The sequence below is a fragment of the Coregonus lavaretus genome (genome assembly GCF_964263955.1).
Source record: "Coregonus lavaretus genome assembly, contig: HAP1_SCAFFOLD_233, whole genome shotgun sequence".
Taxonomy (NCBI): domain Eukaryota; kingdom Metazoa; phylum Chordata; class Actinopteri; order Salmoniformes; family Salmonidae; genus Coregonus; species Coregonus lavaretus.
Window position 1 is genome coordinate 532563 of NW_028166362.1, and position 25854 is coordinate 558416.

The 25854-nt window shown below is 41.9% G+C and overlaps 1 protein-coding gene across 1 annotated transcript in view; it reads right to left on the reverse strand.

Moving 5' to 3' along the window:
- Positions 1 to 4848: 4848 nt before the first annotated feature.
- The window catches only part of LOC311114826 (NLR family CARD domain-containing protein 3-like), a gene marked incomplete at its 5' end in the record, with an annotated part of 35906 nt that continues 14900 nt past the window's right edge, over positions 4849 to 25854 (reverse strand). Inside the window, 8 exons of the mRNA XM_084190058.1 lie at positions 4849 to 6120; positions 6508 to 6554; positions 8408 to 8577; positions 11531 to 11687; positions 11951 to 13745; positions 14170 to 14398; positions 14528 to 14612; positions 14892 to 15008. Of these exons, the coding sequence (XP_084046184.1) occupies positions 5564 to 6120; positions 6508 to 6554; positions 8408 to 8577; positions 11531 to 11687; positions 11951 to 13745; positions 14170 to 14398; positions 14528 to 14612; positions 14892 to 15008 (3157 nt within the window). The 3' untranslated portion in view covers positions 4849 to 5563. The remainder of the gene's footprint in view (positions 6121 to 6507; positions 6555 to 8407; positions 8578 to 11530; positions 11688 to 11950; positions 13746 to 14169; positions 14399 to 14527; positions 14613 to 14891; positions 15009 to 25854) is intronic.

Here is a 25854-nt window from a genome sequence, read left to right on the forward strand (position 1 = left end):
TTTGTATTTTTACAGATGGCATACTAGTTTGTTATTAAGGCACATGAAAGGTAATTTCTGCCCAAAAACGCATTTTGATTTAAAAAAAAGTTTACGTTCAAATGCCTCTCCTGTGAACTAGTGACGCGCGACATATGCCTAGTTTCCTGAAACGAGTCACATATTGCGTAAGTGGAAGAATTAGGTTTTTACAGTCTGATGGATGTGGTGGTTGAAGGATAAGAGTTTTAGGTAGACAGACACATATTATATATGTCCAAATACCTTTCACAATTGCCTCATACAACCTTTGGATCGCTGCCATTGACGTCTGATTCATCATACCATTGTGAGGACAGTCGACGACTAAATATTATCCTTCTTCCTCTTGCTGAGGAGTAGCAGGGGGTACAATCCTATTTTGTGGAACCTATGTACCTGGAATCTTTAATGACTCAATCAGTTCCAGAAACAACAAATATCAGTCAAATAATGACATTTAGATTTACCGTCTTAAATGAGACAATTAAAAATAAGTGCACAGGACCTATAATTTCCCAACACTAGAAATGCAGAAATATTTTTAGAGGAAAACGTAATAAAGTGGACAAACTTGTTTGCTGCATTAACCAAGGTTCATATCTTCCTTCTTTCATTTTCTTATTTGCCCATTCATCTGTTTCCTTCATTTCTTTGTCCTCTAACATTACCTTTAGCTGTACCACAGAACTAGCATTTCTTTGACACTACTCGTATTTAAGTTTTACAGCTAGGACAAAGCTTACAGGTGGAGCCAGGAGCCATTCTGTATGAAAGGTGGATATCAGAAAGAATAGCCCTATACACACAACCTTGACTGATGCAATGCACCAGCGACGTCCACTCTGGCATGGGGCTTGAATTGACAAGGAGAACTCAAGATTGTGAGATAAAAACAACACTAACAATAGTAATTAATAAAGAGAGTTTGGCCAACTAAGGAGCTGACCTTGAGCTCACATTCAACGGTCAAGCCCTGACCCTTCTCAAACCCATTAAGGAAGTGCTGTGTGTGAAGGCGTTTGAAGGTGACATGGGTTTCAATGACTCAATCATTTGGGTCGGATCTGATAATGGACCTGGTGCTAAACCTAAGCCTGAGGCTAAGCCATTTCCCCTCATACCACACTGGAACATAAAAATGTGTCCTACTAACTGTTGGCTGCTATTGTAGCCTAGATAAAGGCTACCTGCCATAACCTCAGGTGCATAGTGGAATGGGCATCGCTAGTTGCCAGATGAAACAGTACCATAACCTCAGGTGCATAGTGGAATGGGCGTCGCTAGTTGCCAGATGAAACAGTACCATAACCTCAGGTGCATAGTGGAATGAGCATCGCTAGTTGACAGATGAAACAGTACCATAACCTCAGGTGCATAGTGGAATGGGCATCGCTAGTTGCCAGATGAAACAGTACCATAACCTCAGGTGCATAGTGGAATGAGCGTCGCTAGTTGCCAGATGAAACGGTACCATAAATGGGTAGAAAATGTGAATTAAACGAGAAAAAGTCTCCATTTATTTATAAAGCAGCCAGAGGATGGATAAAGAGATCTTTATCAACAGGATGGATAGAAGATTGGGGAGGCTGGGTCGGGAGTTTGGAATTGGTAAACTCAGTGGACGCTGGCTTTTTGATAGATGTCGTCGCTTGAGGAGGCAAGAAATATATTTATATTGGGAAAAGTCTAGTACTTTTACAAGAAATTGTTTAATTGTATTTGGGAGGAGGAATGGAGGGGAAAAGAGAGGAAGAACTGGTTGAAGAGAGAGACGTTGAGTCAATCTGAATATGGAGGAAAATAAAAAAAGACAGATTGTGTCAAAGAAGAAGATGGTTGTCAAGTACAAACAGAGTGAGCTGTATGCCAGACTGAGTTCTGGAGGGGAAATGGAAGTGAATGAGGGAGAGGTACGTTTCTGGAGGGGAAATGGAAGTGAATGAGGGAGAGGTAAGTTTCTGGAGGGGAAATGGAAGTGAATGAGGGAGAGGTAAGTTTCTGGAGGGGAAATGGAAGTGAATGAGGGAGAGGTAAGTTTCTGGAGGGGAAATGGAACTGAATGAGGGAGAGGTAAGTTTCTGGAGGGGAAATGGAAGTGAATGAGGGAGAGGTAAGTGAGGTGGAAGGTGTTGTGAAGAGCTTGGAGTCCGAGCCTTGCATCGATGGACCTGATAAAGAAGAATCTGGTCCAGTAGGAGTGACATCTTTGGAGAGAGTGGATCCTTTCTTTTTGGCTGATCCAGTTGTAGTTTCAGGGTAGGAAAGGAGTTAGGTGCAGTTGAATCAGTGAGGGAAACCCATAGTGGACTTGTGATAGTTGTTTGTGTTTCTTCAGCCCAGAGGGAGCGGGCACTCAGTGTCACGCAACCTGGGTTAAGATCCGTTTCTTGCTTTGCTCTTAGGAACAGGACACCATTGAAAGGAGTGATTTCTGGGGTAGTGTTAAGAGTGGAAGTGGAGCAATTGAAGTTGAAGATTCCTGGTGTTTGTATTGCCTGCCGTTTGGTGGGACGCAGACCCGGTGGTGAGCGTGGTGAAACAGAGGAGTCACTGTCAGTCCTTTTGAGTTTTTAGTCAGAGTATTTACCCGACAAAGTCATGTTAGGATATAGAAGTTATCCTGTTAGAGCTTTTGTGCCGAATCCACTGCCCTGTTTCAGGTGCAACGGTTATGGGCATGTCACAGCAGGGTGTAGGAGGGAGATTCCAAGACGTGGGAAGTGTGCAGGAGGGCGTGGGACAGAGGATTGTGTAGTTTGGTGGATAACGTTGTGTGTGTCAATTGTAGGCGTGCCCATGTTGCTGGGGATCAGAAGTGTCCGGTGCGATAGAGGCAGGTTGAGGTGGCCAGAGTCAGAGTAGTGCAGAAGGTGTCGTATGCTGAGGCAGTGAAGAGAGTAGAGGAGGATGGGTCAAGGGTCAAGGGTGAGGCATCCTGAGAGGATTCCTGTAAGGAGTAGATCTGTGCCAGCACAGAGGGATGGGCTGACGAGTGTTATATGCTTCATTATAAACTGGGTGGTTCGAGCCCTGAATGCTGATTGGCTGAAAGCCAATCATACCACGGGTATGACAAAACATTTATTTTCACTGCTCCAATTACGTTGGTAACCAGTTTATAATAGCAATAAGTCACCTCGGGGGTTTGTGGTATATTGCCAATATCCGCGTTGTGTCGTGCATAAGAACAGCCCTTAGCCGTGGTATGTTGACCATATACCACACCCCCTAGGGCCTTATTGCTTAAGTCAGTTTGTCTTCTTAGCGTTTGTCAGTCCGAGCGTGGATGTGGTGTGGGAATCAAGCGGAGGACACAGAGGCTTCGTCAAAAAGTCTTTAGTAAAGACACGAAAAAACAAACGGCTAACAAACGAGCCGGAGGCAAGTGAAAATTATGCACACTGTGTAAACCACAAAGTACAAACTAATGCGCACACAAGTGCGGACACTCTCAATAAACAAAATGGAGAGAATCAAATCACAGCTCCTGTTGACCGGTGAAACACTTACACACAACACACCGGACACACATGACAGAAACAACAAGAACTTATAGGACACGTAATCAACACTAAACATGAACAGGTGTACCAAACAGACCAAACCAAACAAACATCGAAAACAAAGAACGGTGGCAGCTAGTACTCCGGAGACGACGACCGCCGAAGCCTGCCCGAACAAGGAGGAGGAGCAGCCTCGGCCGAAACCGTGACAGTGTTCAGAAGAGTTCCAGGGTGTGTTGAGTGGTGGAGTCCTGTCCAACAGAGGGCTGGATAAAGGGGAAGTCATCAGAGAGGAGATGTTGAGGAGCAGGTGTGAGTAATGAAGTTTGCCAGGTGTGTCTAATGTTGAGGAGCAGGTGTGAGTAATGAAGGTTGCCAGGTGTGTGTAATGTTGAGGAGCAGGTGTGAGTAATGAAGGTTGCCAGGTGTGTGTAATGTTGAGGAGCAGGTGTGAGTAATGAAGGTTGCCAGGTTTGTGTAATGTTGAGGAGCAGGTGTGAGTAATGAAGGTTGCCAGGTAGGTGTAATGTTGAGGAGCAGGTGTAATGTTGAGGACCAGGTGTGTGTAATGAAGGTTGCCAGGTGTGTGTAATGTTGAGGAGCAGGTGTGAGTAATGAAGGTTGCCAGGTGTGTGTAATGTTGAGGAGCAGGTGTGAGTAATGAAGGTTGCCAGGTGGTTCTAATGTTGAGGAGCAGGTGTGAGTATTGTAGGTTGCCAGGTGTGTGTAATGTTGAGGAACAGGTGTGAGTAATGAAGGTTGCCAGGTGAGTCTAATGATGGGTTGCCAGGACCGGTGGTTAGTAGACCGGTGACGTCTAGCGCCAGAGAGGGGGAGAGGGAGAGACATGTGACATAAAGCCTTCCTCTTCACCTGAATAAGACCCATTTCTATGTACTGAACACAACCCCTAGTACTGTATTCCATTTCCTGTACTGCCATATTCTGATCAATATTACAACATTTCAACCTCTTCTTTCATCTGTTTGATGAACCTTTATTAGTCACATATGTCACATGTACATTTCATTCAGTGGAATTGAGTTCATACAGAAACAAGATTGTTGTGTCAAGATTTTGACAAATAAACATTATACAGACAACAATATTTACAAACTCCAAGAAGCCCAATAACAACAAGATCAATGATTTCTAAATGAAACCAGTTTTTACAACACAGTGTGGTGATTCATTCTATTAATGAATGACTCTAGTTGACAATGTCTGTCAACTTCAATGGCCCTCACTACATATTCGTCGTCAAACCCACTGGCTCCAGGCCATCTATAAATCACTGCTAGGCAAATCCCTGTCTTATCTTAGCTCACTGGTCACCATAGCAACACCCACCCGTAGTCTGCGCTCCAGCAGGTATATCTCACTGGTCATCCCCAAAGCCAACACCTCCTTTGGCCGCTATTCCTTCCAGTGCTCTGCTGCCAATGACTGGAACGAACTGCATAAATCTCTGAAGCTGGAGACTCTTATCTACCTCACTAACTTTAAGCATCAGTTGTCAGAGCACCTTACCGATCACTGCACCTGTACACAGACCATCTGAAATTAGCCCACCCAACTACCTCATCCCCATATTGTTATTTATTTTGCTCATTTGCACCCCAGTATCTCTATTTGCACATCATCTTCTGCACATTCTATCACTCCAGTGTTAATACGAAATTGTAACTATTTTGCACTATAGCCTATTTATTGCCTTACCTCCATAACTTACTACATTTGCACACACTGTATATATATTTTCTGTTGTATTTTTTGACTTTATGTTTTGTTTTACCCCATATGTAACTCTGTGTTGTTGTTTTTATCGTACTGCTTTGCTTTATCTTGGCCAGGTTGCAGTTGTAAATGAGAACTTGTTCTCAACTGGCTTACCTGGTTAAATAAAGGTGAAATAAATAAATAAAAAATAAAAGTGTGTATTCATGAATATTTACAATATATGTTTACACACTAGAGAGATATTCAACATTGTTGCTCCAGTGTGTCTTACTGAACATGACCATGATCAGAGTGAAACATCATGTTGTGTTTGACACAGAGACCACCTGACACAGGGAAACTGAGGCGCCATCATACCAAAGATGAAACCCTGGATAGAGGGACTCAGTGAATGTGGAGTGGAATGTGTACAGGTGGGTCAGTGTGTCAGAGGAGACTCTGTAGAAGGACAGAGTGCCGGCTGGCCAGTCCAGATACACTCCTACTCTGTGGGAGCTGGAGGAGGGGACGTCTATGGTAGTGGACTTCTTATTGTGACAGGCAGAGTAACTGTTGTCAGAGCAGATCAGACTCCAGGACTTGTCATTACATCCAAGCCAACAGTCACTACCCACTTCTCTCCTGCGGATTCCTTTATATGTCACTCCTATATCAACCCTGTGCCCACTCCACTCTACCTCCCAGTAACAGCGCCCAGTCAGACCCTCTCTACACAGCACCTGTCCACAGTCCTCAAATCTCTCTGGGTGATCAGGATACGGCTGGTACCCTCCCCTATGTGACACCTTTCTGTTCTCCTCAGACAGAGAGAGGTGTCTGTAAAATGTGTTTGGGTCCAGTGTGAGATCACAGACATCTGATGGATGAAACCAGACACAATATTAGAAATCATCATCATTCACATTAGAATGTTAACTCACTTTTCACTAATTCATTTAATGTAGATGTTTCTAGGTATCAAAAGGAGAAGTTAAGGTAACTTGAGACTTGTTCAATGATCATATGTTATACTGTATGGTAATATAAAACACACTTATTCCCATTAATTATACACACACATACACAGACACACACATTGTCAACGCAACTCTTTGTAAACTTTGGTGTCCCTGATTTGTGCTTCTGTAGAACTACAGCTGATATTTAATATGACCAAGTAAGTAATGATGGTGGTCTTTGACTTTGACTTCACTTGAATTAAGACTTATTCTTAGTCATATTCTTCACAGCAGTCAACACTCACATTTTCTAAGTCCAGGTTTCATTGTGTTCTCTCCACAATGTTCCACACTGTAGCGGTAAGCAGAAGAACAGACAGTCATTGAGGGATACTCTCACACACACACACACACACACACACACACACACACACACACACACACACACACACACACACACACACACACACACACACACACACACACACACACACACTCACAGACACATTCAGCATATAACTTTGTACAAGCGGTGGTAAGAATGTGTGTGTCCAGTGTGTGTGTGTCTGTGTGTATGTGTGTGTGTGTGTGTGTGTGTCTCCAGTGTGTGTGTGGTATGTGTGTGTGTCCAGTGTGTGTGTGTCCTGTTTGTGTGTGTGTGTGTCCAGTTTGTGTGTGTCCAGTGTGTGTGTGTGTCCAGTGTGTGTGTGTGTGTGTCCAGTGTGTGTGTGTGTTTGTCTGTGTGTGTTCAGTTTGTGTGTGTGTCCTCTTTGTGTGTGCCCAGTGTGTATGTGTGTGTGTGTCCAGTGTGTGTGTGTCGTGTGTGTGTGTGTCCAGTGTGTGTGTGTGTGCCCAGAGTGTGTGTGTTTGTGTGTGTGTGTTCAGTTTGTGTCATCTTTGTGTGTGCCCAGTGTGTATATGTGTGTGTGTCTAGTGTGTGTGTGTGTGTGTGTGTCCAGTGTGTGTGTGTGTCTGTGTCCAGAGTGTGCGTGTGTGGGTCCAGTGTGTGTGTTCAGTTTGTGTGTGTGTTTGTCTGTCAAGTGTGTGTGTGTGTGTGTCCAGTGTGAGTGTGTGTGTGTGTGTGTGTCTAGTGTGTTTGTGTGTGTATCCAGTGTTATTGTGTGTGTGTGTGTCCAGTGTGTGTGTGTGTGTTCAGCGTGTGTGTGTGTGTGTGTGTGTGTGTGTCTCCAGGGTGTCCAGTGTGTGTGTGTTTGTGTCCAGTGTGTGTGTGTGTGTGTGTGAGTCCAGTATGTGTGTGTGTCCAGTGTGTGTCAAATGTGTGTGTGTGTGTGTCCAGTGTGTTTGTGTGTGTCCAATGTGTGTGTGTGTGTGTGTGTGTGTGTCCAGTGTGTTTGTGTGTGTGTGTGTGTGTGTGTGTGAGTCCAGTATGTGTGTGTGTCCAGTGTGTTTGTGAGTCCAGTATGTGTGTGTGTGTCCAGTGTGTGTCCAATGTGTGTGTGTGTCCAGTGTGAGTGTGTGTGTGTGTGTGTGTGTGTCCAGTGTGAGTGAGTGAGTGTGTGTGTGTCCAGTGTGTTTGTGTGTGTGTCCAGTGTGTTTGTGTGTGTGTTCAGTGTGTGTGTGTTTGTCTGTCAAGTGTGTGTGTGTGTCCAGTGTGTTTGTGTGTGTGTGTGTGTGTGTGTGTGTGTGAGTCCAGTATGTGTGTGTGTATGTGTCCAGTGTGTGTGTGAGTCCAGTATGTGTGTGTGTCCAGTGTGTGTCCAATGTGTGAGTGTGTGTGTGTGTTTGTGTCCAGTGTGTTTGTGTGTGTGTCCAGTGTGTTTGTGTGTGTGTCCAGTGTGTGTGTGTGTTTGTCCAGTGTGAGTGTGTGTGTGTGTGTGTGTGTCCAGTTTGTGTGTTTGTGTGTGTGTGTGTGTGTGTGTGTGTATGTCCAGGGTGTCCAGTGTGTGTGTGTGTGTATTTGTGTCCAATGTGTGTGTGTGTCCAGTGTGTTTGTGTGTGTTTGTCCAGTGTGAGTGTGTGTGTGTCCAGTGTGTGTACTGATACACGTGCACACACAAACACACACAAACACACTGGACACACACAGGACACACTGGACACACACACAAACTGTACCCACACACACATACACACACACACAGTCTTTATATAACTTAGTCCAAGTGGTGGTCAGAATGTTTGTCTTAACTAGCCTGATAACTCCAACATGTCTGATATGAACATTGACATAAACCCTCTACATACTTGAGTTTCTCCAGTCTGCAGTGTGGATCCTCCAGTCCAGCAGAGAGCAGTCTGACTCCTGAGTCTCCTGGGTGATTGTAGCTCAGATCCAGCTCTCTCAGGTGTGAGGGGTTTGACTTCAGAGCTGAGTCCAGAGAAGCACAGCCTTCCTCTGTGACTAGACAGCCTGACAGCCTGCAAAGAGTCAAATCATATTAAAATCACACTGCTATTCTTTGGTGGTGAAAATAGTGGCAGTATATTTTTTCAACATATTCAGATATATCAGTGTCCTGTACCCTGACATCTCTATTCATAAATGAATGTATCATTATTAGAAATTATCATAATATTGCTTGTAGAGAGAAACATGTATAGTACAAATATTTGAGTAGACTGACCAGAGCAGTTTAAAAAGCAATATCAGTCAAAAGACAGACAGTGAGGTATCAGATTTAGATTGTATTGAGTATACAGTCCACACCATATCTATTTTGACAGTGAAGATAACATTTTAAATGTGGCTCTGTACTCCAGCATTTTGGATTTGAGATCAAATGTTTCATATGAGGTGACAGTATATAATGTCACCTTTTATTTGAGGGTATTTTAATACATATCTGTTTCACCGTTTAGAAATTAAAGCACTTTTTTTCTGTGAGTAGATAACATGTTTCTAAACACTACTGAATTAATCCTGATGATGCTATGATTAAGAAATATCATGAATGAATCATGAATAATAATGAGTGAGAGAGTTACAGAGGCTACAACAAAACATGCTAACCTCTCACCATTACCAATAACAGAGGGGGTATGATCCTTGTTCCTCTGTAATTTTCTCATTCATCATCATTCACGATTCATTCATGATTATTCATAATCATGGTAGCATCCACATGAATGTAGAAGTGTTCAGAAACATCTTCTATTCTTACTGACAATACAAAAGAAGTGACTCCAAAATGACAGGACAGTATTCACCATTCAGTTTCTATTGGGAAAAACATCATCCAAAACACAACCAAGACAAACTGCAAATGCATTCAACAAGTTTGTAGAATCACAAGCTTGATGTAATCACTGTGGGTAAGGAATATGGGACCAAATACTAAACTTATGACTACTTTAATACATTATAAGTGAATATGTCCAAATTATTACAACTTTTTCAAATGGGAGAACTAGATACATAAAGTGCTTTCATTTCTAAACGGTAAAATATATATATATATGAATACCTTTAAATAAAAGGTGACATTCTGTACTGTTGCCTAATATGAAACATTCTATCTCAAATTTAAAACTGTAAGCTTCACTGTCCAAACACATATGGTGTGGACTATGTGTGCCTGGTAAACACATGTGGATCTGGTGAACAGTTGTCACTTGTTGACCAACTACAGGAATACTGACCTCAGAGTCTCCAGTTTACAGTGGGGATTCCCCAGTCCAGCAGAGAGCAGCTTCACTCCTGAATCCTTCAGGTCATTGTTACTCAGATCCAGCTCTCTCAGGTGTGAGGGGTTTGACTTCAGAGCTGAGACCAGAGAAGCACAGCCTTCCTCTGTGACTCCACAGCCTGACAGCCTGACAGAGAGATCATCATGATTTCACAAACACACTGTTAATTTAACCAGTAGTGTAGAAGGACAATGGCAGATGCATTTGGTTTATTCTCTCAAACAACATATAGATTCATCTTCCGTCTCCTAGAATTGTATGGTCATATTGTTATACTAATGTGAACATCAATGCACTGATTAAATGTGTCCTGAAACCTGCCATATCTATTCATAAATGGATGTTTCATTATTATAAATGACAAACAAATTATGAAAGTATTGCCTGCAGATAAAAAAATGCATGTTACAAATATTTGAGTAGACTGACCAGAGCAGTTTAAAAAGCAGTATCAGTCAAAAGACAGACAGTGAGGTATCAGATTTAGATTGTATTGAGTATACAGTCCAGACCATATCTATTTTGACAGTGAAACTAACATTTTACATTTGGCTCTATACTCCAGCATTTTGGATTTGAGATCAAATGTTTGATATGAGGTGACAGTATATAATGTCACCTTTTATTTGAGGGTATTTTAATACATATCTGTTTCACTGTTTAGAAATGAAGCACTTTATGTATCTAGTCCCCCCATTTGAAGAAGTCATAAGTATTCTGACCAATTCACTAATAGTGTATTAAAGTAGTTCAAAGTTTAGTATTTTGTTCTAAACTCATTGGTTGCATTTACAGTTCGTTTTGGTTGTGTTTTGGGTTATGTTTTGCCCAATAGTAACTGAATGGTGGATGATGACTGGAGTAAATTTCTGTCTAAGTGAGTAGATAACAGGTTTCTAAACACTACTAAAGGAATCCTGATGATGCCATGATTAAGTAAAATCATGAATGAATCATGAATAATAATGAGTGAGAAAGTTACAGAGGTTACAACAAAACATGCTAACCTCTCACCATTACCAATAACAGATTGGGTATGATCCTTGTTCCTCTATAACTTTCTCATTCATCATCACTCACGATTCATTCATGATTATTCATAATCATGGTAGCGTCCACATGAACGTAAAAGTGTCCAGAAACATCTTCTATTCTTACTTACAATACAAAAGAAGTGACTCCAAAATGACAGGACATTATTCACCATTCAGTTTATATTAGGAAAAACATCATCCAAAACACAACCAAGACAAACTGCAAATGCATTCAACAAGTTTGTAGAATCACAAGCTTGATGTAATCACTGCAGGTAAGGAATATGGGACCAAATACTAAACTTATGACTACTTTAATACAATATAAGTTAATATGTCCAAATTATTACGACTTTTTCAAATGGGAGAACTAGATACATAAAGTGCTTTCATTTCTAAACAGTAACACAGATATGTATGAAAATATCCTCAAATAAAAGGTGACATTATATACTGTCTCCTAATATGAAACTTACTATCTCAAATCCAAAATGCTGGAGCATAGCGCCAAATTTAAAACTGTAAACTTCACTGTCCAAACACATATGGTGTGGACTATGTGTGCCAGGTAAACACATGTGGATCTGGTGAACAGTTATCACTTGTTGACCAACTACAGGAATACTGACCTCAGAGTCTCCAGTTTACAGTGGGGATTCCCCAGTCCAGCAGAGAGCAGCTTCACTCCTGAATCCTTCAGGTCATTGTTACTCAGATCCAGCTCTCTCAGGTGTGAGGGGTTTGACTTCAGAGCTGAGACCAGAGAAGCACAGCCTTCCTCTGTGACTCCACAGCCTGACAGCCTGACAGAGAGATCATCATAATTTCACAAACACACTGTTAATTTAACCAGTAGTGTAGAAGGACAATGGCAGATGCATTTGGTTTATTCTCTCAAACAACATATAGATTCATCTTCCGTCTCCTAGAATTGTATGGTCATATTGTTATACTAATGTGAACATCAATGCATTGATTCAATATGTTTTTCAATAATACATATATTTCTCTAAACTGAATATTTCTTCCTGATGATTAGTACTTAAATGTCATTTTATGTACTCACAGAGCAGCTCTGGAGGCTTTGACCACTGGCAGCAGCCTCAGAAGACCTTCCTCTGATCTGGAGTATTTCTTCAGGTCAAACACATCCAGCTCCTTTTCTGAAGTCAGCAACACAAAGACCAGAGCTGACCACTGTGCAGGTGACAGTTTGTCTTCTGAGAGACTTCCAGATCTCAGGTAGCTTTGGATCTCCTCCACTAGAGAATGGTCATTCAGTTCATTCAGACAGTGGAACAGATTGATGCACCTCTCTGTAGAGGGATTCTCCCTGATCTTCTCCTTGATGTAGTTGACTGTTTCTTCATGGCTCTGTGAGCTGCTTCTTGTCTTTGCCAGTAGACCTCGTAAGTGCTTCTGATTGGACTCCAGTGAGAGGCCCAGAAGGAAGCGGAGGAACAGGTCCAGGTTTCCCGTCTGACTTTGTAAGGCTTTATCCACAGCACTCTTGTAGACAGTAACTTCAGGCTTGTAGTCTCTGAACAGCGAAGAAAAGTTGCTGGCCGTTGATTGAGGTTCATCCATTAGATTCTCATTGTTGTTGATGAATGAGAGGAACACATATACAGCAGCCAGAAACTCCTGAATGCTCAGATGCACGAAGCAGTACACCTTGTCCTGGTACAGCCCACATTCCTCTTTAAAGAGCTGTGTGCACAATCCTGAGTACACTGAGGCTTCATTGACATCAATGCCAGCATCTTTCAGGTCTTTTTCATAAAAAATCAGATTGCCATTCACAAGCTGTTGAAAAGCCAGTTTTCCCAGTGACAGAATGCTCTCTTTATTCCAGTGTGGACCTGTCTCTTCTTTCCCAATATACTTTTCATTCTTCTGTTTTGTATGAAACTCCACAAGGTGTGAGTACATCTCAGTCAGAGTCTTGGGCATCTCTTCTCTCTTATGTTTCAGCATGGGTTCAAGGACTATTGCAGAAATCCAACAGAAGACTGGAATGTGGCACATGATGTGGAGGCTCCTTGATGTCTTTATGTGTGAGATGATTCTGCTGGCCAGGTCCTGATTACTGAATGTCTTCCTGAAGTACTCCTCCTTCTGTGGGTCATTGAACCCTCGTACCTCTGTCACCTGGTCAACACACCCTGAAGGGATCTTATTGGCTGCTGCAGGTCGGGTAGTTACCCAGAGGATAGCAGAGGGAAGCAGATCTCCCTTGATGAGATTTGTCAGCAGAACATCCACTGAGGTTGACTCTGTGACGTCACAACATATCTTGTTCTTCTGGAAGTCTAGGGGCAGTCGGCACTCATCCAGACCATCAAAGATGAACAGAACTTTGTACTTGTCGTAGTTGGAGATTCTTGATTCTTTGGTTTCCATTGAGAAGTGATTGAGAAGTTCAATGAAAGTGTTTTTTTCCCTGTTCATCAAATTCAGCTCCCGAAAAGGGAATGAAAATACAAATTGGACATCCTGATTTGCTTTTCCTTCAGCCCAGTCCAGAATGAACTTCTGCACAGAGACTGTTTTTCCAATGCCAGCGAATCCCTTTGTCAGCACAGTTCTGATGAGTTTGTCTTGTCCAGTTAAGGGTTTGAAGATTTCGTTACATTTGACTGCAGTCTCTGGTCTTGCTTGTTTCCTGGTTGTTGTCTCAATCGGTCTCAGCTCATGTTCATTATTGACCTCTCCTGTTCCACCCTCTGTGATGTAGAGCTCTGTGTAGATCTTATTGAGAAGTGTTGGGTTTCCTTGTTTAGCGATCCCCTCAAATACACATTGAAACTTCTTCTTTAGATTAGATTTGAGTTCACGTTGGCAAATCACAGCAAGCTCATCTGAATGAAGAAATAACACAGAGGATATTAATATTACGTATGTTTTAAAGCCTACAGTATTCTAGGACTGTTATGACATTTTAAATTATAATATTTTTTTTGCTTAACTGACTGTATACATGTTTTCATAATGCATTACAGACTGGTGTGACTGATTACATTATTATGATCTCTCTCTCTCTCTCTCTCTCTCTCTCTCTCTCTCTCTCTCTCTCTCTCTCTCTCTCTCTCTCTCTCTCTCTCTCTCTCTCTCTCTCTCTCTCTCACACAACACAACACATTCTTCTGCTACTTGATGAGGTCACTAGGTGTTGTGTTAAGGCTGCTACAATATCATTGAGTTACACAGCTACTTTAGCTGTACTTTAGCTACAGCTTTTAAATGTTCTAAAACAGCATTCAACATGAGGCAGACAGCTCTTACTTTTCTCCAGTGTGTCAGCAAGCTCCTTCTGGTTCATTTTCCTCAGGACGTGCAGTGTGATCTTCAGAGCCCCCTCTCTGGCACTGCTCTCCTGCTTCTCATCTTCAGCATCCACCACTTCCTCATCCTGCTTCTGACTCTCAAATCCTTCTGGGAGTTCTGGACTAAGAATCCTCTTGAACATCTTCAGCTCGTTCTTCACAAATGTCATAATATTCTCTTCAAGCAACTGAAATAAATAAAGTAAATAAGTTAAGCAAGAGAAGAAATGCTTTCTCATTAACACATGAATGAATGATTGACAGATCAACTTTACTTGAGGTAAACAAAAACAAATGTACATAACAGGACCACATACACTGAATATGGAGGCCAGGTCTGTTTGATGACTCTGGGAAAACTGACCACTGAGAATCTCTGACTCTGATCTCTCCTGTTGGTTTCTGTGGACAAAACATCAGATTAGATCTCCTCATCCAGGGAGTGCACACACACACACACACACACACACACACACACACACACACACACACACACACACACACACACACAGGGAGGGAATGTTGTGTTAGTTTAATATTGTTTCAGGACTATGAAAATGGAAAAAAGGTTTAGCCTATGGATTATGAAAACAACAAAAATAAATGGGAAAATGGGAGAGGAGAAATGACTAGAGACAGTGTTGTTTAACTCACTGACCATGACCCATGAGTTCTTCTTACCTTTGTTCAGTAGAAAAGTCTCCCTCTCTGAAGGATATAGGAGGATTCATAGACTTGTCACTCTTCATGGACACACAGCTGGGTACAGGGGAGGCTGGTCTCTCCTGCTTGATTGGACTTCAACACAACAGAGACAAATATTACATCTCTCATCTACTCTGAGCTCAGATGGGGAAAGAAGAGTTTCATTCCAAAACGCTATATATCCATTTTCAGAAATGTTGGTCAATTAGCTTTTATTGTTTAAAGAAATTATTAAACCACTACAAGGCTTTATAAAGGTGTCTAAAGTGTGTAATTTCCACTTTAAAATGTCAGACTTGATTTTCCCTGATGAAAAATGTATGAACCCCTACAGAAAATATCCCTTAATTATAATCCACCGAAAAATACACATTTGCTATTGCTGCAGGATTATGTTCCTGCTGTGAGAAACTGGGTCAAATTAAGATATGGCATCTGTAAATGCATTCATCTTAAGGTAGCTAGGTGAGATAACCACGTATCACAGTCAAATATACAGGATACGAACATTACATTCCAGCTAAACAATGGTTTTAAATCACATCTAAAATCTACAATAGTTACATTGAAGGTACCTATTAGTAATCATTTCTGATGAAAAATCACAAATGTGATTTTCTTTTCTCCTATATAGCATTTTCTAATATAAATTCTTAAACAATATTTTCAGCTCACCTCTTAGTTTTGGTGTCATGTTCCCCAGAGAGACTCATTTTAGAGGCAGGGCCCCCCTCCTCTCTCTCCCCAGATTGACTCATTTTAGAGGCAGGGCCCCCCTCCTCTCTCTCCCCAGAGAGACTCATTTTAGAGGCAGGGCCCACCTCCTCTCTCTCCCCAGAAAGACTCATTTTAGACCACTGACCCCTAAACAGAGATGCAGCATGTTGGTTGTGGTGAACACAGTGACAACTAATTATTGAATATCCATTGTTCTCTTTTATTCATGATCTCTCAGAAATAAAACATTAACTAACAGACACATCCAAACAGTCAGGTTATTTAATGCAATTACTTTTTCGAGCCCAATGACACCTCAAAACCCACCAACAAGGCCTGAAAACTAGGCCAAATCATAGCCCCTGATAGGCCAACATCTTATTTCAGATAGCCTCCAGTAGCCTGGGCAAGATGTAGGCAAGATGTAAGCTGAATGATTTAGCAGCTTGCTTAGTTGAAATTGACAGATTCATTTATTTAACATGAATAGCAAGACGATGTTGAGGTAGGAAGTGCTTCTGTTGCCCAGTAGCCTGCTGGAATAGGCTACTGAGGATGGGGTCGTAATTTCAATCAATGAATCAAATATTAATAATATGGATATGAACTGAATAGGCCTGTGCTTGTCAACAACAGCCAGGTTATTTTTTTACCTGTAGCCTAATCTGGCTGACTGTTACCTTCAATCTAATGCATTCTAAAATCTGATCAGCAATTGAGATAGAACTGTGACCATGGTGACACTTGATAACTTCCAATTGAATTAACTAAACACGGCCATTATTAATTACATAATAACACAAGGCTACAACAACAATAAACTGAAGTTAAAGGCTATTTATTACATCTGTTTGCCAGCTCCAGGTTGGCTACACAAGTGGCACAAAATGATTTGCAACGACTCCAGTCATTTCAACATATTTATAGTATAAAATGGCAGGCTACAGTAGCCTAGACAGGCATAACAATGAATATGCTACTTGATGGCCAACAGATCTATCATTCTCCACATTTAATGTCTGTTTCATTGTGGAGTTTTCCTCATAACAGAAGCACATGATGGAGTTCCATAACTTCCATTTTCAAAATTTCCACTCGAGACCCAAGAACTGAGCATGTGTAAAAACCTTCGCATGATATGGTTTTCCATAAGCAAAGTCGACATTAGAATGCAGTTTAAACCACCTCCGACAGAATGTATCTAACGTGCTCTAGAGAGCCTAAAGTAGTTAACATAAGAAATAAATCCTCATCAAAATCCATCTATTTAAGCAAGAGATGTCTGTTTTTTTGCATGGGCTGCATCTCAATGCACCACATCCTCTAATATCACCCATCTGATACGCATCTGTGGTGAAAGAGGGCAGAGCTAGAGAGGTGTTTGTCAGACCATGAGACATCCCGAAAATTGGTCTTCTCACAAAACCGACTGTAGCGTCCGAACGGTTTGGCCAACAAACTATTATGATACCACTCTATTGTTAGCTGAGACTCGTCTGAAGTCGGTACAGTCTCTTCTGCCAACGTCTGTCTGTAGCGTCCGAACGGTTTGGGCTACACACTAACATGACCCATCTGTTGAAGGCTGAGACTCTCACGAGTCTTGTTGCTCTAGGATTTACAACAAACTAACAGGGTGTAAAGTGATATTACGGACACACAGAACATTTTAAATTAAATAATAATGAATACAAAAATCATGAAAAGCGTTATTGATGAAAGAGACTTTGAAGAAACAATGAAGAAATAGTTCAACATTTTGTTATTTTATAGCTTATATTTCTTGTGGAAGTTGATAAAAAACACCTGGGGCCAAATACTGTAGTATATGAAGAATTATGACTTTGATAAGGTTTTAAGTGGAACCTGAGAGGATGTTTATTTAGCAGAAAGGGAGCCATTTTGTAGTGACACACCTGTTGGTTGGAGACAGGTGATTGGACAGTAGAGAGAGCCACCCATATTTTTGTATATCTTATAAGTATAGGCTAGAGACAAAAAACGTTAGAGCAGACATTGCAATTTGGGAAACACTGCTCTCCGGATGATATATACATCTGTACACTTATGCTGAAATCTTGTGATATGAATAAAACTTATGATCAAAGTTCAGTATAAGCGGACTCCTTTGTTACAGCATTATTAGCAATATTTGACTCGACACTACAATAGACTTACATCTTCTGACAAAAATGCATAAAATTCCCTTTCAGGATCCATATTTTGGTATTTTTAAGGTAAATGATGACGACTGCTGTCTGTTGAAACGTTGGTTATCAGGTTATTACATTATTTCATCTGAGATCATAGAGTTTAAGGCTCTCCTTTTATTTTACAAGTGTTCTCCTCTGTTACCCAGCACCTCTCCTAAACAGGTGTTCTACTCTGTTAGCCAGCACCTCTCCTAAACAGGTGTTCTCCTCTGTTACCCAGCACCTCTCCTAAACAGGTGTTCTACTCTGTTAGCCAGCACCTCTCCTAAACAGGTGTTCTACTCTGCTAGCCAGCACCTCTCCTAAACAGGTGTTCTCCTCTGCTAGCCAGCACCTCTCCTAAACAGGTGTTCTACTCTGTTACCCAGCACCTCTCCTAAACAGGTGTTCTCCTCTGTTAGCCAGCACCTCTCCTAAACAGGTGTTCTACTCTGTTACCCAGCACCTCTCCTAAACAGGTGTTCTACTCTGCTAGCCAGCACCTCTCCTAAACAGGTGTTCTACTCTGTTACCAGCACCTCTCCTAAACAGGTGTTCTACTCTGTTAGCCAGCACCTCTCCTAAACAGGTGTTCTACTCTGTTAGCCAGCACCTCTCCTAAACAAGTGTTCTCCTCTGCTACCCAGCACCTCTCCTAAACAGGTGTTCTCCTCTGTTACCCAGCACCTCTCCTAAACAGGTGTTCTACTCTGTTAGCCAGCACCTCTCCTAAACAGGTGTTCTACTCTGCTACCCAGCACCTCTCCTAAACAGGTGTTCTCCTCTGTTAGCCAGCACCTCTCCTAAACAGGTGTTCTACTCTGCTAGCCAGCACCTCTCCTAAACAGGTGTGCTACTCTGCTAGCCAGCACCTCTCCTAAACAGGTGTGCGTTTCTTTCGCCTCCAGTTTCAGGTAAAGGACACCTGACTTTATATTTAAAGCCTTTTGGAATACACATTTTACACTAAAGAAGAAGTGATATTTCCTGGGGCCAGAAAAGGCTCTGCATGGTAGGAATGGCCCAGCAGCACTCCAACACTAGTTTGGTGAATTCCAAATGTTCCCTTTATTCTAGATTATTAACCTGAAATACTCACTTTACTTTCAAACTGCGTTGCAGTTTAGAGATTAAACTATGAGCTGCTCTGTCATCTCAAAATGGCCCCTGTACAGATACTTTGTTATTTTCAGTTTCAACTGCAGTCATGGCCTCACCCGTTTATATACCAATAGTAACCAGAGGGTGGCACTAACAGTCAGTTGCATGTGATTGCAGTAACTCCTGACATTGTGCCAAAGCTTGCTTCAATTTTTTTTATAGTCCTTCTTCAAGACATCTCTTAAATTATTTTAGCTAAACTTATAATTTACTCGAAACCAGGTTTAGTTGTGTTTTTTTCTCTCCAAAAAACGATTTACTGTAGGCCTATAATAATTGTTAACAGTCCTCAAATAAACTGTCTTAAAATATTTGATGATTAGTTGAATCAGGTGTGTAAGTCCTGGGCAAGAACAAAAGGATTGAGAAACCCTGAGATAAACATCAAACCATATCATTGAAAAGCTCCTGCACCATCTTCACCAGACGTTTTGCTGATAACAAAACCCAAGAATGAAACACAAGACCTGAGCATGTGTAAAAACCTTGGCATGATATGGTTTTCCATAAGCAAAGTCGACATTAGAATGCAGTTTAAACCACCTCCGACAGAATGTATCTAACGTGCTCTAGACCGCCTAAAGTAGTTTTCCTGTGATTTGTCACCTTATTTCTTGATGTGCATCAGTTCTACAGCGTTAATATGTTTCATGGAATAAGGGTTGTAAAATAGGTGTCTCCATAATGACAATCTAAATAACATGTATAATAGTCTACCTTATATCTCATTCCAGGTATTCATTCTCTTACTCTGTCCATTAGAATAGATTATTGTTCAGATTATTGTTCAGAAATACTTACTTTATTATTCAGTTCTCTCCATATAGTGTTTTCTGCTCTGTCATCTCCAAATGGATCCTGTACTTTCAGTTTCAGCTCAGCCATCTCCCTATCCTGATAATAAAGTGTTTTATTGGTATCTTCCACTAGATGGCAGTAACCACCTGCTGTAACTAGACTACGACTATGTGTTCGGTTTCATACATGCAGTTTCCCAGAGGAGGAGTGCTGATCTAGGATCAGGTCCCCCCTGTCCATTTAATCTGTTTCATTATGATCTAAAAGGCTAAACTGATCCCAGATCAGTACTCCTACTCTTTATGAATACTGTCACAGGTGACTCCTCAAGATGAGGCTCATGATTTATAAGTTATATTCTTTAAGAATCAATTAACATCATTAAATGAACTGCTTTGCCATGAACAGATCTGTGAGGTCTTAACTTAAAGGTACTATATAGACCTTATGGTGATTTAAATGGGGTTGAACATTCATCCCATTAGATTGACTTGGAAGCATCTCTCTGACCTTTTAAAAACGTTTTCACATTATGAAGGGCTTGAAATTAATTATTTCTTACTTGGTCTGTAACTCCATGGGCCAAATAGCTGATTGTAAATTGCATTGTTTTGTGTTGTATGATGCAAGAAACCACTTTACAAAATACAATTAATTATTATTACCAGACAGAGAATTAGACAATGTCTCAAAATACAACACTGCCCCTTTAATTAAGACATAAGCTTTTTCCCTGACTGGCTTTTCAAAGACAGCTTGAAATGTAGCCTAGACGTTTTGTGCTCTTGTAGGGAGCAGTAACTCCTCATTGCCGACCTGTACTTATCTATAACGGGGATAATAACTCGCTAGAAAAGAATGTCGACAAATGTGCTCCGATCTGAGCTGATCCCGCCAATAGAATTCTACTCCGTTGCGCTCTGGCTCTGCCTACAACTAAATCACACACTCAGTCTTACAAAGTTATATTTGTTTTGGTTTGTTGCTTTAAAAAAGGGCAGATATAATGTTGATTCGATCACAGAAAAAAGGTTGATCTGTAATATAGTGCAAACGAATGGGGCAAACGCAGTGAAGTTCAATCTCTTGCGTCTCTGTGCAGCATGGCATTTCTTCTGCGCAGCAGTCCTGGAGTAAGTATCTTTTGATTTCTATGATACAGGATACCCTACAGTAGCCTATATGTATATATATATATATATAAAACAAACATGTTAACAACACAAGGCATTTCTTCTGCGCAGCAGTCGTGGAGGAAGTAGCTTTTGATTTCTATGATACAGGATACCCTACAGTAGCCTATATGTATATATATATATATATAAAACAAACATGTTAACAACACAAGGCATTTCTTCTGCACAGCAGTCGTGGAGGAAGTAGCTTTTGATTTCTATGATACAGGATACCCTACAGTAGCCTATATGTATATATATATATATATAAAACAAACACGTTAACAACACAAGGCATTTCTTCTGCACAGCAGTCGTGGAGGAAGTAGCTTTTGATTTCTATGATACAGGATACCCTACAGTAGCCGATATGTGTGTTGCAACACAATCTCACACTCAATTCGTGCAAATATGTACAAAAAGTATTTTAGCAGATTTTGTGTGTTTTTGTGAGTTTTTGTGTGTCTTAATTCATATGAAAATACACACATTTTCATGTGTCTTAATTCATAGGAAAATACATTTTCTGGGGGCAAACTTCAGAACAACCTTTTGAAAGTTATTAGAGCAATGCATGATGGGCAACGGTGTTCTACACTGACTTTTTTTGTGTCCCACATTTATTTATATATAAAAAACTAACATGTTAACAACACAAGGCATTTCTTCTGTGCGGCAGTCCTGGAGGAAGTGCACAGCTTAGAGGGGACATTGGTTGGCATGCATATGCTCCAGGAACGTTTCACCGGTAAATCATGAAGAATTTACCATATCATTCACGATTGACTGTGATAAATGTGAAGGGAGGGTGAGCAATACATTTGTGCGTAAAGTATAGATTAAACTGGAGAAACCCAGTCCTCGGCCTTGATCCAGTCATTGTCCCTTGTCTTGCCACTGTAAGACTAGCAAGAAAACATAAAAAGTAAAGTAAAGTTTTTAAGCAGAAATTGCAAATAAATAATTCAATATTTAATCGTGAGCAAGTTGTGGACCTATTCCTTACAAGGGGTTTTATGATTTTTGGTTGCACCTTGTCTCACGTCGGTCTGACGCCTTCTTCTCCTCTCAAATACTGTATTTGTTTTAAACTACTGTGTCTTGCTAAAGTATTCAGACCCCTTGGATTTCTTCATATTTTATTGTGTTACAAAGTCAGATTAAATTGTAATGTCAAAGTGGAAGATATTTTTGTTTTAAAAAGATGAATACAAATTAGATATAGTCATTGCATAAGTATTCAGCCCTTTTGTTTAAGCTTAAATTAGTTCAGGAGTAAGATTTGACTTAACAAATCACATAATAAGTTACCTGGACTCACTCTGTGAAATAATAGTGGTTGATATGATTTTTGAATGACTACCCCTTCCTCTGTCCCCCATACATATAGCATCTGTAGCTCAGCTGGTAGCTCAGCTGGTAGAGCACGGCGCTTGTAACGCCAAGGTAGTGGGTTCGATCCCCGGGACCACCCATACACAAAAAAATTTATGCACGCATGACTGTAAGTCGCTTTGGATAAAAGCGTCTGCTAAATGGCTTATTATTATTATTATTATTATTTGTAAGGTCCCTCAGTCAAGTATTGAATTTCAAGCACAGATTAAACTACAAAGACCAGGGAGCTTTTCGAAAGCCTCATAAAGAAGGGCAGTGATTGGTTGATGGGTAACAATAACAAATCAGACACTGAATAGCTCTTTAAGCATGGTCAAGTTAATAAATATGTATTAAACCACCCAGACACATTAAAGATACAGTCGTCCTTCTGAACTGAGCTGCAGGACAGGAATGAAACTGCTCAGGGATGTTACCATGAGGCCATTGGTGATTTTAAAACAGTTACAGAGTTCAATGGCTGTGATGGGAGAAAAATGAGGATGGATCAACAACATTGTAGTGACTCCACAATACTGACTTTGATGATAGATTGAAAAGAAGGATAGAAATATACAGAATAGAAATACTCCCAAACATGCATCTGGTACAACAAGGAACTAAAGTAATACTGCAAGAAACACCCTGCAAAGGAATTGTCACGATCGTCATTCATAGAGGAGGACCAAGGCGCAGCGTTGAATGTGAACATATTTATTTAATAAATGATCACACGACCAAAACAACAAAACGATGACGTGACAGTCAATGGTCAATAAACAAACCAAACACGAACAGAATCCCACAAACCCGAATGAAACACAGACAGTTAAATATGGCTCCCAATCAGAGACAACCCACGACAGCTGACACTCGTTGCCTCTGATTGGGAGTCACTCTGGCCAACATAGAAATAAACACCCATAGAAACAAAACCCATAGATCTACACACCCTGGCTCAACATAACAGTGTCCCCAGAGCCAGGGCGTGACAGTACCCCCCCCTAAAGGCGCGGACTCCGACCGCGTCAACCAAAACCCACAGGGGAGGGACCGGGTGCGCACTCCGCCTAGGCGGCGGATCCGGCTCCGGGCCTGATCCCCGCTCCCTCTCCAACCCCCCAAAGTACCCCTGGTCCGGTCTGGCCCTGCTGGCCGGAGCTGGACTGCACACTGGTGGAGCGGATTGCTCTAGCTCCGGCGTGAAGCATCTGACCGGTGCCGGACCAGCCACCGGTGGAACAGGCACGGGCCGTGCCGGACTGACGACGCACACCACTGGCTTGGTGTGGGGAGCAGGAGCGGGCCGAACCGGGCTGTCGAAGCGCACCCCTGACTTGGTGCGGTGAACAGGAATGGGCCGAGCCGGGCTGATGACGCACACCACTGGCTTGGTGTGGGGAGCAGGAGCGGGCCGAACCGGGCTGTCGAAGCGCACCCCTGACTTGGTGCGGGGAGCAGGAACGGGCCGAGCCGGGCTGTCGAAGCGCACCCCTGACTTGGTGCGGGGAGCAGGAACGGGCCGAGCCGGGCTGTCGAAGCGCACCCTTGACTTGGTGCGGGGAGCAAGAATGGGCCGGACTGGGCTGGCGACGCGCACCGTAGACTTGGTGCGAGTGGCAGGAACAGGCCGGACCGTACTGGGAACACACACCACTGGCCCTACGTGGGGATCAGGAACAGGCCGGACCGGACTGGCAACACACGCCAGTACCTCTCGCCGTGCCTCTACACCTTCCATCCCCTCTTCGACCAGTGGCCCCCGTAACCTGGCGGCCTCCTCTGCCAACCCGCTGGGCCGCTCTGCCGCGGTCTCCTGCTGGCCCGTCGTCCACGGCGTTAGCCCCCCCCCTAAAAAAATTCTGGGCGTCTCTCCTACCCGTGGACCATGTCTCCATGTCCCTCGCCAGCCTTTCGCCCTTCTGCTTCCATGTCAATCCCTTCTCTTCCTCACCCGGCTTGACCCAGTCGAGGAGGCGAAGGAGATCTGCTAGAGATCTCCCTGGCGATGGCTCCTGGACATGCTGCTTGGTCCAGTCTTTGTGGGATTTTCTGTCACGATCGTCATTCATAGAGGAGGACCAAGGCGCAGCGTTGAATGTGAACATATTTATTTAATAAATGATCACACGACCAAAACAACAAAACGATGACGTGACAGTCAATGGTCAATAAACAAACCAAACACGAACAAAATCCCACAAACCCGAATGAAACACAGACAGTTAAATATGGCTCCCAATCAGAGACAACCCACGACAGCTGACACTCGTTGCCTCTGATTGGGAGTCACTCTCGCCAACATAGAAATAAACACCCATAGAAACAAAACCCATAGATCTACACACCCTGGCTCAACATAACAGTGTCCCCAGAGCCAGGGCGTGACAGGAATACACGTTTTGGCCTAAATGCAAAGCCTTATGTTTGGGGCAAATCCAACATAACACATTCCTGAGACACTGGGAGAGGAATACACATTTCAGCAAGACAATAACCTACAACGCAAAGCCAAATCTAAGTTGCTTACCAAGAAGACAGTGAATGTTCCTGAGTGGCCAAGTTAGATTTTCGACTTAAATCTCATTGAAAATCCATGGTAAGACTTGAAACTGCTGTCATGATCCCAAACATCTTGACAGAGTTTGAAGAATTATGAAAATAATTGTGGGGAGGCTGAAAAAAAATATTTAGCCCACGCTACAGACGGTTACATCAGTGTGTTAATAAAGGACTTGTAAAGGCTCAGTAAGTACAGTTACAATCATTTCAATGTACTGCAGATGACTTACCTCCTTGGAAGTTCTATTGGCAATCATTTCAATGTACTGCAGATGACTTACCTCCTTGGAAGTTCTATTGGCAATCATTTCAATGTACTGTAGATGACTTACCTCCTTGGAAGTTCTATTGGCAATCATTTCAATGTACTGCAGATGACTTACCTCCTTGGAAGTTCTATTGGCAATCATTTCTAGAATGGGGAAAATGGTTTGCCTCCGGATGCACTGGACACTGAAACAATAAATAAAGTATTTCAATCACCCCCATCTGAACATGAATCAAGTGCCAGTCATTAGCAGTATTAACTTTACATCTCCACCTAGCCTTAGACTATGCCAGCCTCCTGCTAAGTAGGGGATCATCAATCACAGGCATTTTTGTGTTCATTGATTAAAAACATTAAAGTTATTGACATCAATAAGACTTATGAATAAACAAAGTATTCAGACCCCTAGACTTTTTCCACATTTTGTTACGTTACAGCCTTATTCTAAAATTGATTAAATTAAGGTTTTTCCTCATCAATCTACACACAATACCCCGTAATGACAAAGTGAAAACAGGGTTTTAGAAATGTTTTCAAATGTATTCAAATTTAAAAACTGAAATACCTTATTTACATAAGTATTCAGACCATTTGCTATGAGACTCAAAATTGAGCTCATTTGCATCCTGTTTCCATTGATCATCCTTGGGATGTTTCTACAACTTGTTTGGAGTCCACATGTGGTAAAT